Below are 14,457 nucleotides of genomic sequence, written 5' to 3'. Positions count from 1 at the left end.
GGGGGTTTAGCTCAGTGGTTGAGCGCTTGCCTAGCAAGCGCAAGGCCCTGGGTTCGGTCCCCAGCTCCAGGAAAAAAAAAAAACAACAAAAAAAAAACGAAACCCGTATCAGTGCAAGCTTCCAAAACTAACCTCCACGAATAAAAAGATCGGGTAGGCATGTATACATTCATAAGTATGTCTTCAAGGATATAATCAACACAATACCAGAATGTGGCAAATTCTAGAACAAGTCACCAAATTTAGCAAATAGCAAGAAAAAAAAGGTTGAACTAGATAACAGACTAAAAGAGAATATTAGTTAAATACAGCTTATAACCCTTATATAGATCATGACTGAGGGAATGTACAGTCATTTGTAATTCAACCAGGGAAATCTGAACCATGACTGGGTAGCTTAAGATAAGAAGTAGCTTGTTAAACTTTTTAGGCATAAGCCGGGCTTGGTGGTACAGGTCCGCAGTACAGCTACTTGGGATGTTGAGACCATGAGCTTGAGAGCATCCTAAACAGCATGGTAAGACACCTCCTCCCTACCCCTTATCTTTATTAGGGTTGATGAGACAGCCCAGGCTGGTCTGGAACTCACTATATGGCCCAGAGGACTGGCCTCAAACTTATAATCCTTCTGCCTCAGACTTCTAAGTGTTGGATTGCAGATGTGCACTGCCAAGCCTGGCCTATAAGACCCCTTTAAAGAATAACAATGGAAATGTGGTTACAAAGCCTTCTCTTTTGGAAGCATAAAGGAGGCTACTGGGCACTAGTAGCAATACGGGGCATTGGACTTGCTTTAGAATGACTGTGATACTCTAAAAGGCTACTTAGTATAAGTGAAACCAAATTGGACATATGCTGATTACAAAAACTGGGCCATAGACGTAAACTTATTATTCTGTTCTCTACTTTAGTCTGTTTAAGTTTTTTCTCTAATAAAAAGTGGGAAAATATTTTTCTCAGGAGATAACAATAAGATAGAATATAGAGATTTCAGCTACAACTAACAAGGGATGGTACAGTTAAAAAAAGTTTGGTAACAGCATCTTCTTGATATGACAAGCATGAAGTTTACTGCATTAACAATGGCATAGATAAGGCACTGATTAAGATGAGTACAGCACTTATTATCTCATGCTAGAAACAAAAGCAAGGAGTCCTATGCCATGCAAGCCGCTCAGTCATGAGCTTATTAACACAGATCAGTCTTCTCTTTACAAACCCTACCAGCCATAGCACACTTAGTATTAATTAATTCTGCCACGGAATAAACTTCAATGCAAGAAATAAATCACCAGAGTACAGCAGAGAGGGAGGAGAGGGTCACTTAAGAGTTCTAACTTAAAGTAGTTTATTATTGTACGTCCCTTGATTCCTGAAGGGATTGAAAATGTTTTTGGTTAAAGAAACCCAACTCGGGGTTGGGGATTTAGCTCAGTGGTAGAGCGCTTGCCTAGGAAGTGCAAGGCCCTCGGTTCAGTCCCCAGCTCCGGAAAAAAAAAGAACCAAAAAAAAAAAAAAAAAAAAAAGAAACCCAACTCAGCTGGAGCTGTGCCTCTGTGGTGCTTGCTTGCCTTTAGGTCCTAGGTCTGATCCTTAGCACAGGGTGGGGGTGGGAGTTGGAAAAGTCAACTTCCGACAACAACAATGGAAAGGAAAGCTTAGAAATTACAATGTTGAGGTTAAATGTTAAACTTGATAATGACAAACCAATGACATCAACAGTTACCATATGCAGTGTATGCTCTAAAAAAAAAATAGTTACAAAGTTACACAATTCTCCACACAGTTACCAAACTGAAATTTTTAAAAGAAATTACACATCAGATTAGGAGCCTCAGGAGGAAAACAAGGGATAATAACAATCTCTTATTTCATTTACAAAGTGGGAATTTTCTCTAAAATCTATTATAATGAATGTCATTTGAGAAGAGAAACAGTATATAAAGAAATCATCTTTAAAATTTCTTTGGTTTCTTGAAACAGGGTCTTGCTATGTAGCCAAGGCTGGCCTTAAACTCATGACTATCTTAGCACTCTGAGTGCTGTGGTTATATTTCTAGGTATGCACCATCATACTCAGTTAAACTTTTTTTTTTAAATATAAAAGCATGGATCAAACCCAGAGCCTACTATATGCTAGGCAAGTACTGTAGTGCTGAGGGATATTGCTAGGCCAAAGAAAAACATTTTGTTGTTGTTTTGGTTTTGAGACAAAGCCTCCCAATATTGCTCTGATTACCCTGAAATTCAAAGGTTCTACAGTCTCTGCTTTCTGAGTATTGGGATTAAAGATGTGAACCATGATGTCAGCATTCAAAGGAATAATTTAAAAACAAAGGGCATAAGGACACAAATGAGAAATTTTTTGAAAAAAATGTTTTACATTTAATTGATTTAGTGCGTGCGTGTGTGTGTGTGTGTGTGTGTGTGTGTGTACACACATGCACTGTTGAGCTTGTGTCATCAGGCTTGGCAGCAAGCATCTTGTGAAACAAAGCATTAATCATAGGCGCAGTGTTCTTCGTCTTTCCTATATCCCTTCCCTCTTGTTCCATGCAATCTGCATCAGACCTCTAAACTATATCTGCACCCAGGACTCAGGCCTGGTGCCTCAGGGCAGGCGTGCTACTGTCAAAGAACTGGCACAATTGTGTGAGCTGGTGCAGAGCAGCTAAAGCCTCTCCCGGCAACTTTCTTTTGGAACATCCAGAAGACACACACTCTTCCTTCCTTTGGGAACCATGAGGTTCAAACCACAACTGCGTCTCTTTGTGCTCACCTTGCCTAGTACTGAGAAAAAGCTAGCAGCAACAACAAGGCTCTAGTACTAACGGCAGGAGGGAAGTGGAGCCTAGATACACAAACCGAGACCAGGAACACACCCCAGTGACATCACTAAGCCACAAAGCTGGACAATCTCAAGGATGTTTGTACCCCGGGACTTCTAATGCACTAAGGCGAACTGACAAAGTCTCTCTTCAGATTGAGCTCATTATAGTCGTGCCGTATCACTTATAACCAAGAGATGTGTGTGTGCAGAAAAGAATTTCTACCTGTAATGTCCAGTCAATATTCTAGCACATTCTGACACAAAAGGTACAAAGTTATACTGAGTTCTTACCTTCAGATGGCTTGTCTTTGCCTTAGTAAAAGGAAAATTATATTTTCATGAGTTATAACTAGAATTCATCATGATATATACACATATAACCCTGTATGAAGTTAATTGTGTACTCACACTCATCCAGCCCCAGCTGGTAGGCCAGGTTCTGTAGGCCTCGTACCTTCTCCATCAGATTAGCTGTGGTGAGACTCCCCAGTTCTGAAATACAAGACTTTATTTCAATATCACCTCTCTCTACTCCTCTCAAGTAACAGTGGGCTTGGGTTGACAGTCCTTGTAATGAACTATTTCAAGCTGGGCTGGAGCACGGAGAGCTGAAAGTCAGAACACGGGCCCAGTGTGAAGGAAGCTCTGGACTTGATCTCTAGCACAATGACAGGGCGGGGAGGATTTTAAGCTTAAATCCCTTACTGAATAAGTACAAGACGGAACTTTATTTCTTCTCTAATTTTATAATCTGTTCAGCAAAAACAGCAAAGATTTCCACCACTGCAAAACACTTGGTATTATACTGAATAGTTCAAATGTTTTTCTGCTATATTTTAAATGTATGTAGTGTGTATGTGCACACTACTGCATGTGTGTCCAAGCTGAGGGCATTGATTCTATCCTAGTATGCCTGTGGGTTCTAGAGAGCACACTCAGTCATCAAGGCTGGGAGCAGTCCCTTTACAGCTGAGTCATTCTGCCTGCCCAAGGATCCATTTATAGCAGTCACTTTTGTCTGACATACGAAATGAACATACCAAAACCATATGAAGCCTTACAATGAAACATGTCACTGAGGAAACCTTGCAGACACATCTTGGTCATGTAAAATAGATGTGTCCATTTCTAATCCCATGTCTTCAACTATATGTAATCACAAATGACAACAACAGATACTGTTCATCGTGTTCCCAGCGGCAGAAACAAAAACCAAATAGAAATCCAAACTTCCCCTTCAAATCCAACCTTATTTTATTTATAATTAATTATACTTATTTCCTGGCTATTACTTAAAATAATGGTTACTCCTCAGATTTTCCTTTTAATGGCACCTACATCCTTGTTTACACCAAAGGATGTCTTCCATGAGGCATAACGCTACATGAACTCTCACTGACAGGTAAAGGGTTTTAAGAAACATGCTCATCACGTATTAGATAAATACTTTTGGACTATCAGGACAATGAACGCGAGTTGCCTTTGAGACATAATTTTTCCACAGGCTGGGGAGGGAATCAGCATTTAAACAGAGACAGTGGACAATGACAACACCACCACCCTTACTAGTAAACTCCCCTGAATTATGAAGGCCCTGTTAGGTGTGATGATCACCACCCTTCTGAGATCACAGGAAGGAGTTCTGGGATTGCTTTATCATCCTGCAGGCTCACCTGCATCTAGCATATGTGTCGCTCTTGACTGGTTCAGCTGCTTAAATAGCTCAAGAATCCCTAATTTTTACCTTAATTTAAGTCTGTTAATTTAAGTCTATTACCACCACCACGATGCTTAACACTGTAAGAATGATTTAAAAAGAGCAAAGTCATAAAATTCATTTTTAATTTAAAATTTCATTCTGATTGAACTAAATCACTTATCAAAAACCAGTATTCACTGCTCATAGAATTCTTTATAGAAGACCTGAAAGGACAGAAAGAGATAAACTAAACAAAGGCACTAAGGAAGTGGTCCCCAGCCTTCCTAACACTGAGACCCTTTATACAGTTCTTCTTGTTGTACTGACCCCAACCATACAATTATTTTCATTGCTACTTCATAACTGTAATTTTGTACTGTTATGAATTGTAATGCATATATCTGATATGTGACTCCTGAGAAAGAGTTATTTGACTCCCAAAAGGGTCTTGATGCACACATTGAGAACTGCTACACTAAGGGGTTGTCATTTAATAGTACTAACAGCAATGTAAGTCACTTCTATTACAGTGAAGACCAGACTTGGAAAGATCAGAATTTAAATTTTATAACCTTGGAAATACTGGCCATTTTATCTCCAAACCTTAGTTTTTATCATACCTAACAGGGCCTTCATAATTCAGGGAGAAATTTATGTAAGGGTGTTTTGGTCTAATGTAAGTATTATACAAAATTAAGTTAATATTAAGAAGAGGAAAAGTGAAAGAGTCCACAGTGACTCATTCTTGACCTGGCTGCATTTCTACACATGCAAAAGTGGAGAAAAACATTCTAGTCAGATAAAGACAGGACAGAAGGCAGAGCGAAGCCAAGAACACTGTAGGGGACAGTGACAGAAAAATCACAGAGGTTTGTGGCAGGTCATAAATGGAAGAGTAAATGTTAGTGGACCAGCCATGTGTGGTGGCTGCCCACAGTTCAGGTACTCAGGAGGATGAGGCAGGAGGATGCTCCTGAGCTCAGAGACCAAACTGAGCAATGGAAAGAGAAACAATTAAAACAAAAACAAGCTGGATGGTTGTGCAACAGGCCTTTAACCCTAGTACACGGGAGGCAGAGGCAGGCACATCTCCAAGTTCAAGTCCTGCCAGGTCTGTGACAACCAGGGCTACACAGAGAAACCTTATCTCAAAAAACTAATCCAAACTAAACCAAGCCCCAAAAGAAGAGAGTAGACGCAGCATCACATACCTTTCAACATATCAATGTCATCCCGTTCTATTTCAGCCATCCATGTTGGTGGAGAGCTTGTGATGGGCTGTCATAAAATAACAACACATCCGTTCAGGTACATCCTTCTTATAAGAATGTAGTTTGTCACACAGCCTTCAGATTGTTTAATAATCCTGGCAAACTACAATCTCAAAACCCCAGGTTTTGTGTGTAGAGATGGCTCAGTGGGCAAGAGCACTCGCTGTTCTTCCAGAGGATCAAGTTGATCCTCAGCACCCACAGCCATCTGTGACCTCAGGCACATGGGACCTGGCCTTCTTGGACGCCATAGACAAATATGGTACATAGATATACATACAGGCAAAATAGCCATATAATCAAAACAAACAAACAAACAAAATTTAAAACCAGGTTTCTAGGTCGAGATTTTAATTCAAAAAGTCACTGCACAAAATGCTGCTGCTCAATTATAAAGCTACGGGAAGGCAGCTTTGGATGCATTTTGGTGCGGTCACTATTACTATTTCACGCACCAGTTAGTTCAGCAATACAATTACTTTAAATTCTGTTCTAATGAAAGACTCCAAATTGAACTGTATGGAACAACAATCAGTAATAGTTTCTGACAGAAAAAAGAATAAAAAAATAAGAAAAACCTCAACTCAAGTGGAAAAAAAAAAGGTCATTACTTGAGATTCCATCATTAGCTTTTTTTTTCATTTATTTGTGATGTGGGGGGAAATGGAGCGTAGAGCATACATGTGCCATAAGCAGGTCAGAGATCAACTCAACTAACAGTAGGAGTTAGTTCTCTCCTTCACTCACGTAGGTCCCAGGGATTGAACTCAGGTCACCAGGCTTGACGATACATGTCTTTACCATGGAGCCACTTCACCAACCCAGACTTCATAACGTATTGTAGAAATTTTTAGAAATTTTCAGCATTTTAAATACCTTCTCATTTCTATAAGTAGACTTAAAACTATGAAAGCCCATTTGTAAGATCAGTAGCTTTCAAATCTCGTTGCGTATAAGACTCACCTAGATAACTCTAAAGACTAATAAATGCTAATGGCATAGTGGGATAAACAGTCTGAGCAAAGACTGAAGCAAAAAAGATGGCAAGTTCAAGGTCAGCCTTAGTTTTAAGGTGGTGGTTTGAGGAGAACAGCCCCTATAAGCACATATACTTGAATACTTAATCCCTAGTTAGTGGAACTGTTTGGGAAGGATGGGGGTGTGGCCTTGTTAGAGGCAATGTGTCATTTGGGGTGGGCTTTGAGGTTTCCTGCTCAACATCTGTCTGCTGCTTGTGGATAAGTAAACTCTCAGCTACTAGTCCAGTGCCACACCTGCCTGCATGTTGCCATGTTCCTCACCCCTACCATGATGAGCTCTGACGCTGTAACCAAACCCCCAATAAAATGCTTTCTTTTATAAGTTGCCTTGGCCATGGTGTCTCTTCACAGCAAAACAACAATGACTGAGACAGCTACAGTGATATCATCTCCTCCCTCATCCCTATGCAAAATCCAAACTCAGGTCATCAAGAGGGACTACTAGAAAGAACAGAGCTAACGAATTAAAAAACCACCACCAACTGAAGAGTGATGGCGCAGCAGGTAGTGAGCTTACTGCCAAAGATGATGACCAAACCCCAGGAACCACATACTAAAGAGAGAACCAACTCTTACATAAATAAGGGGTGGGGCTTCAGAATTATAGTTGGGGTAAACAATGTTACATCAAATCTTTAACCTTAAAGCCTATGAGCTGAGCAAAGAGGCTAACAGACAAGGGTCAGAATGTCAAAATAACACATTTCAGCAGAGAAAGGGATTATCAGCAGTTAACAGTATGATAATATAAACATATTTAAAGGTCAAAAAATGATTAGAAGACTATGGTACTAGCCTTGAACATAAAGATTTGAGCTTTTTACCCAAGAGCAAACTTTGGATAAATTTCCGCAGACAGAGCTATTTACTTACACTTTTGAAAGAAGCTGCAAATTCAGCAACACCTGGTACTAGAAAAGAAAAAAAAAAAGTTACTCGTCCAAGAAACATTTGTGTTTACTGGGAATTTAAATGCTGGGTGGTGATGGTGGTGCATGTCATTAATTCTAGCACTCAGCAGGCTGACACAGGGGATCTCTGTGAGTTTGAGGCCACTCTGGTTTACAAAGCAAGTTCCAGCAAGGTCATGGCTACACAAAGACCTTGTCTGAAAAGAATAAAATCAAACAAAAATCAAAAAGCTTAAAAAAACTAAAAACCAAAGTCTTGCCTTCGAGTAGCTTACAATCTAGAAAAGGACAGAGCATAGATCATTAATATTACTTAAGCATTTCAAAAAACAGTCAGGCGCTACAGAAAGACAGAAACAGACAGACAGACAGACAGACAGACAAACTCTCAGTGAGAATAATGGGGCAGGAGAAGCTTCTCCGAGAAACCAATGCCTCCTGCTTTAGAGGGCCAGGATTTGGCCGGGAGAACAGTAAGCTATCTCTCTCCAGAGAGTTTTAATTCCCTTCCCATGGCTAGAGATTTAGACCAAGTGTAGAGTGCTTTTCTAGCATGCGCATGACCCTGGGTTTGATCCCCAGAGCTGCAAATAAATAATAAATAAATAAGTAAATTAAACATTCTTTTTAGTTGTCCTGTTTGGTTTATTTACTCATATGCCTCATGGGTAGCATCACATCAAAAAGCAAAAATTACTCATGTAACGTGAAATAATGTTCAGTTCTATTACTTAAGAAATACAAGCTAGGGCTCATTGGGGAAAGGAACTTGACACCACGCCCAACAACCTGAATATTGTAGATTCCCAGGTTTACAGTAAAACGCCAGAACTAACTTGGACGAGCTGTCTTCTGATCTCCATACATACTTCATGGCACACGGGTGCTTCCCTCAGCCCAATAATGAATATAATTTAATTTAAAAGAAATGCAAGCTAAACATAATAACAAGGAGTAACACTGGCTAGTGAGAAGACGGGCAGCCATCCTCTTCTACATACAGGACAGATGTGCAAGGAACTCACTGATACGCTGCCTGTGAAATACAAATGAGGTGACTTAAGTTTCCAAATAGAGTGTAAATGTAGAAGCTAGACTATACCTGTCCACTCTAACATATGTAAAACATGAAGCAGACCACAAAGATCAACATGGAAAGATCCATCAAATTACTTGTTTAAATAAATTAAGCTGAAAGCTCTATACGTATTACTTCATCATTATGGAAAACAAAAACTCCTGTGTGTGACAAACATTCAGACATATATATATCTATATATGCTTATCTGTTCAAGCATAAAAAAGTCCAAACCAGTCTGTATAAAATTACGAACAATACTTAACTATTTCATTAAAGGAGATGAAGGAATGCTTTGTGCATTTCAGTATTAAAACTATAATTTTGTTTAAAAGCTCATTATCACTTCTTGTCTTGCAATGTTCTGAGAAGTTAAACCACTAAGTCTCTATTTTTCCCTGTTTATCAATTTCTTCTCTTTGAAGCAACATAAAAGCTTTAGTCATCAGATACATGACAACACACTGCAAACTTCTCCCAAGGGAGCACCGACTCTCCTGCGTCAATTCTAATATGATAAAAGTCAAAACTTACACTGTTCGGGCCAAAGATCTGGCGAGGCACGGTCAAGTTTCTCAAAACTTAGCAACGATGCTTCCAAATCTGTCCCTAGATCCAAACACCAAGATGGGATGAGAAACACACTCATTTACATTTTATTATATTTCAATATCAAAGAACATAACCTGAAACACTCAATTAGAAGTTTAGAGATCTGAACTATTGATTCCCTGAAACCTGATTGGGGCCACGATAGAATAAAAATAAATTTGATTTCCCTCATCAAAACTCAGACTTCCACTGTATTAAATAAGAATGTTTAAGAAAGTCAGGGCTCAGTGGTTAAGGGCACTGGCTGCTCTTCCAGAGGACCCATGCTCAATCCCAAGCACTTCATGGCAGCTAACAACTGTCCAGAATTCCAATTAGCACACATGTAGTACAGAGACACACATGCAGACAAAATACCTATACAGGTAAAATGTTTTAAAGAATGAGTTTATCAGTTGGACATGGTGATTGACAGCTGCAATCCCAGCATTTGGGAGACTAAGGCAGGAGCAGGAAAGGCCAGCTCAGACTATACAGCAAAAACCCTTGTAAAGAGTGTCAGCAAAGTCAACTGTCTTCACTACACTCTTCAACTTGTCTCCAGTTACAGTCAGCTAAGTGTCACTGCTCTCACCAAAGATAATCTCTACTAAGACTCTACACCATGGTCTCCAGCTTTGACAAGCACCTCACACAGTCTTCTTGTACCGACAGTTTCTATCTTAGGCTTACAGTCAACAAGCAAGCCTCATCTAGAATTTATCTACTTTTTGACTGATAAAAAGGACACTTCACTGGGTGGTGGTGGTGAATCCCTTTAATCCCAGCACTCAGGCCAGCCTGTATATATAGTGAGGTCCAGCCGGGGCTACATAGTGAAACCCTGCCTCATAAAATAAGTAAACAAATGAGAGGGAGGGAGGGAGGGAATGAGGGAAGGAGGGGGGGGGAGAGAGAGGGTGAGAGAGACAGACAGACAGACAGAGACAGAGAGAGAGACAGAGACAGAGAGACAGACACTGAGACTACACTTATTATTAACTGAGTCTCCATATGTTATACACACACATGCATGCTGAGTGCAGACACACACAGAAACATGCAAACTCTCCCTTTAAACTCATAACTTCCCTCCTGGGTATCCTGTAGTCCTTATTCTCCCACTTCACACTTGTGTACATGTGCATGTGTGTGTGGTATATGGATATAATGAATGCACAAGTAGGTGTATGACTATAAAGGACCAGAAAGAATGCTAAGTGTCTTCATTTACTCTCAGGCTTATTGTCTTGAGACAGAGTTGCTCACTAAACCAGAAACTAGGTAGCCAGCAAGCTCTCAGGATCCAGCTGTTTCTGTGCATGCCCTCCCTGCCCACAATGCTGGCAGTACAACCATGCCTGGCTTCCAACTCAGGTCCTCATATTTGCAAAGCTAGCATGCTTACCAACTATGTATCATCTCCCAGGCCCTACACTCTCTAACCTACAAAAAAAAAAAAAAAATCTTAATTCAGTCCCTACGTGCATTGAAACTACTGCTATCAAGGTCACCTGTGCTAAATCTGCCCACTTGTTTCCCTTCTGTGACCTCTCCATAGCATGTGATATTCCCCTTCTTGCTTTTATGAAACTACTACACTCGTTTCTTCTCAGTGACTCCTCTTGCAGTCTGTGCCACTCAGATCTAAGACAACTTCACCATCATGTACCAATGACAATTCACATCTCAAGGCTCAACCATTCTCCTGTCCAAGGAGCTACTTGATGTCTGTCCATTTACATGTAGGGAAAACCCCTTAATACTGCTGTTCAAACCCCACTTTCCCAACCCTCTCCATCTCAAGAAATTGCAATGTCACAAACCTCAGTTCTTTGAATTGTTTACTTTTCGTTAGTTTAGATTTGTGTAGGGTCTAGCATTCCATAAATTCTGCATCCACTGGCATTTACACAATGGCTGCCACCATTTCTACAGGCCCCACTTACTTCTCCCCAGATTACTCTGCTTGTTTAGTTTTGCCTCTGGGAGTCACTGTGTGAACTTTTTATACACATAAGCACATCTCCTGCCTTAGTCGAATTTAGTATCATCTCAGATAAAACCACCCTGGATTTGAAGAAGAGCTATATGCTCTCTTTGATTCTAGAGACCTCACACATCTAGCAAAACTGGCCTTGCACCACATCCTTCCAGACCCTACCTTTTAGAAGTCTTGTTCTCAGTAGACCTCCACAGACACCAAGATGAACCTCAATTTAAAAAAAACAAAACAAAACAAAACAAAAAAAACCGACAAAAATCCTACCAACACTTTTTTTTTTGCTAGTAAGAAAAGGATGTTTTAGGGGGAAAAAAAAAATCACACATGCTAGAGAATCTCTTTTATTATGAACACAGTTCCTTAAGGTATGTGAATGTGTTCAAAACTTAAAATGCAGTTAAACCTGAAACTTCGAAATCAAGTAAGAGGCCAGGCATAGTGGTACATTTTTTTTTCTTTTTTTTCTTTTTTTCAGAGCTGGGGACCGAACCCAGGGCCTTGCGCTTGCTAGGCAAGTGCCCTACCGAGTGGTACACTTTTAATCCCAGCATACTGGAAGCACAGGTAGGAAAGCAAGAAGATGGTGAGTCTGAAGCCAATCTGGGCCATACAGTCAGACCCTATCTCAAAAAAGGAAAGAAGGAAGAAAGGAGGGAGATCTGGTAACATTATTTTTAATATAATCTAGTCATGCTTTTTAGTACTAAAGACTGAACCTATTGCCTTGTTCATGATAAGCAAGCTCTCTACCACTGAACTACATCCCTACTTTTTATTTTTCATTTTTAGATTTATTTATGTGTATGACTGTTTGTCTGCACAGTATATATGTGGAGCACATGCATACCTGATGTCCATGGAGGTCAGAGTCACAGTTGTGAGTTGCCATGTAGATACTGGGAATAGAATCCAGGTCTTGGGGCTAGAGAGATATAGCTCAGTGGTTTAGAGCACTGGCTGCTCTTCCAGAGGTCCTGAGTTCAATTCCCAGCAACTACATGGTGGCTCACAACCATCTGTAATGGGAGCCCTCTTCTGGTGTGTCTGAGGACAGCTACGGTGTATAAAGTACTCATATACATTAGATAAATAAACCTTAAAAAAAAAAAAAAGAATCCAGGTCTTTTGCAAAAGCACCAGGTACTCTTAACCACTGAGAGCTATCTCTCCAGCCCCCTGTATCCTCACATTTTTAAAAAGATTTATTACCTATACACTGTTCTGCCTGCATGTACCCCCGCACACCAGAAGAGGGCACCAGATTTCATTACAGATGGTTGGGAGCCACCATGTGGTTACTGGAAATTGAACTCAGGACCTCTGAAAGAGCAGTCAGTGCTCTTAACCGCTGAGCCATCTCTCCAGCCACTCTTCCCTTACTTTTTAAAAGAAAACTTTTTATTTGAAGGTGGGTGGTGGTGGTTTGTGCCTTTAACTCTAGCATTTGGGAGGCAGAGATAGGAGGAGCTCTGAGTTCGAGGCCAGCTTTGTATAAAGAGCAAGTGCCAGGACTACACAGAGAAACCTTGTCTAGGGTTAAAAAATAAAATAAAACAAAACCCAACAACTGCCAACTAAACCCCAACTTTGTATTTGAGACACATTTTGCCTACAATTCATTCTGCAGCCTAGACAAGCCTGAAGCAACAATCCTCCTGCCTCAATCTACCAAGTAGCTAAAATTAGGGGTCACATACCAAGGCCAGTTTCACTTTTGGATGAACGTTAACTTATTTATGGCCAAATGCTTTACAGGCATTATTCTAGAACCTAGGATTAAACGTATGAAATAAGACAGACTTGGAATTTATAATTGGGTGTGGCCCGGGCAAAGTTAATAGACAAGGAATATACTGAGATACTGAGTAATGACAGAAGAGAATTCCAAATGCTAAAGCAGAACCGCGAGCAAAAGCATACGGGTATAACGAAAACACCTATTTACCACCTGAGACGAAATACAAGCAGAATTGTTCCTGCCCTCAGTCTAAGGAAACAACACATGAAGTAGAGGGAGTGATGGTTTAAGGGTTGAGAAGCGTGCGAAACTACATTAACAAGGCTAATTTTCATTCCCTCGGGAATCAGGGTAAGGAAACCAGGTCCCCGGTTCCCTGCTGCCAAGGCAACGGTCCTGAACTGAGGGGACAAGCATCCTTCTCTCCCGGCTTGGTACAGGGATGAACCCTAGACCTCATGTCAGTCACCACTCAAAGCTATAGAGCTTGAGAGACTCGTCTCAGCTCTACTGAGAACAGAACCAACACTCCAATGGGCCTGTTCAAAAAGAAAGTTCCCTCCCTTTCCCCTCAGCATCACCGATGGGCCGGAGCGACCTCTGTCCTTTTCCCGGATAGGGTCTCACCGGTTGGTGGCCTCCTTCACCTACCTAGTACACAGCGGGGAGACCTGGTACCAGGCACCTGCTAGCTGAAAAGCCGACACAGCCCAAAGAAGAGAAGTGGGAGAGAAGGAAGAGGGGCCCAAGAAAAAAAGCGTAAGCGTGAAGGCTGTGGAAGTTCCCAGAGGAGCAAATAATGAGACTACAGGCCAACAATTTCCAAGCCGGCTCTTACCGTCTGTGGGAGACGCCATCTTCCAGCCCATGTCACGTGACGTGGCCAACCGTCGGCGGGAAAGCGAGGATCCGCAAGCCACGCCCCTTACAGGGGTAACCTATCCTTAACTCACAGCCCGGTCTCGTTTCCCTATCTCATAGGGTAATATTTGCCTAGTCCCACCCTAGACAGCAGCCCTACCCGCGAGTGGTAGTTAAGGTGAAACTCAGGCAAAATTCTTCAAGGACTTTATTTACTTTCCTTAGCAAAGGGGCGGGACCTTGAGGGCCTACCTATAGCCAATCGGAGTTCTCGGTTAGGGGGCGTCTTCCCCGTGTGCTTAATATGCAGTACCAAGTCTAGGGGGCGTCTCCCTATCTCCGCCAACAAAAATAGGCTGAAGTCAGAGAAGAGGAAAACGCTTCCGCCTTTGACCAATCACCTATCCCCAAGGCTGGGAGTGATGGGTGGAGT

At 41.2% G+C, this 14,457-nt stretch overlaps 1 protein-coding gene across 13 annotated transcripts in view; it reads right to left on the bottom strand.

Moving 5' to 3' along the window:
* The window catches only part of Lin52 (lin-52 DREAM MuvB core complex component), a 97,227-nt gene extending 82,835 nt beyond the window's left edge, over window positions 1-14,392 (bottom strand). For 5 of the 13 annotated variants that reach the window (XR_354978.5, XR_001838493.3, XM_006240356.5 and 2 more), the window contains exons 1-6: window positions 14,002-14,392; window positions 9,364-9,438; window positions 7,714-7,751; window positions 5,741-5,807; window positions 3,239-3,322; window positions 3,122-3,142 (exon numbers count right to left, since the gene is read on the bottom strand). Coding sequence is in view for 10 of the 13 variants with exons in the window: in XM_006240356.5 (XP_006240418.1) it covers window positions 3,122-3,142; window positions 3,239-3,322; window positions 5,741-5,807; window positions 7,714-7,751; window positions 9,364-9,438; window positions 14,002-14,032 (316 nt within the window). In the remaining 3 variants the exon portion in view is untranslated. The remainder of the gene's footprint in view (window positions 1-3,121; window positions 3,143-3,238; window positions 3,323-5,740; window positions 5,808-7,713; window positions 7,752-9,363; window positions 9,439-14,001) is intronic. The other 8 variants (XR_010052121.1, XM_017594488.3, NM_001398855.1 and 5 more) reach the window with 6 other exon arrangements.
* Between the last annotated feature and the right edge of the window lie 65 nt (window positions 14,393-14,457).

Source organism: Rattus norvegicus, chromosome 6 (assembly GCF_036323735.1).
Source record: "Rattus norvegicus strain BN/NHsdMcwi chromosome 6, GRCr8, whole genome shotgun sequence".
NCBI lineage: Eukaryota > Metazoa > Chordata > Mammalia > Rodentia > Muridae > Rattus > Rattus norvegicus.
The sequence above is the reverse complement of the archived record's forward strand: the minus strand, read 5'-3'. Positions and strand labels throughout refer to the sequence as shown.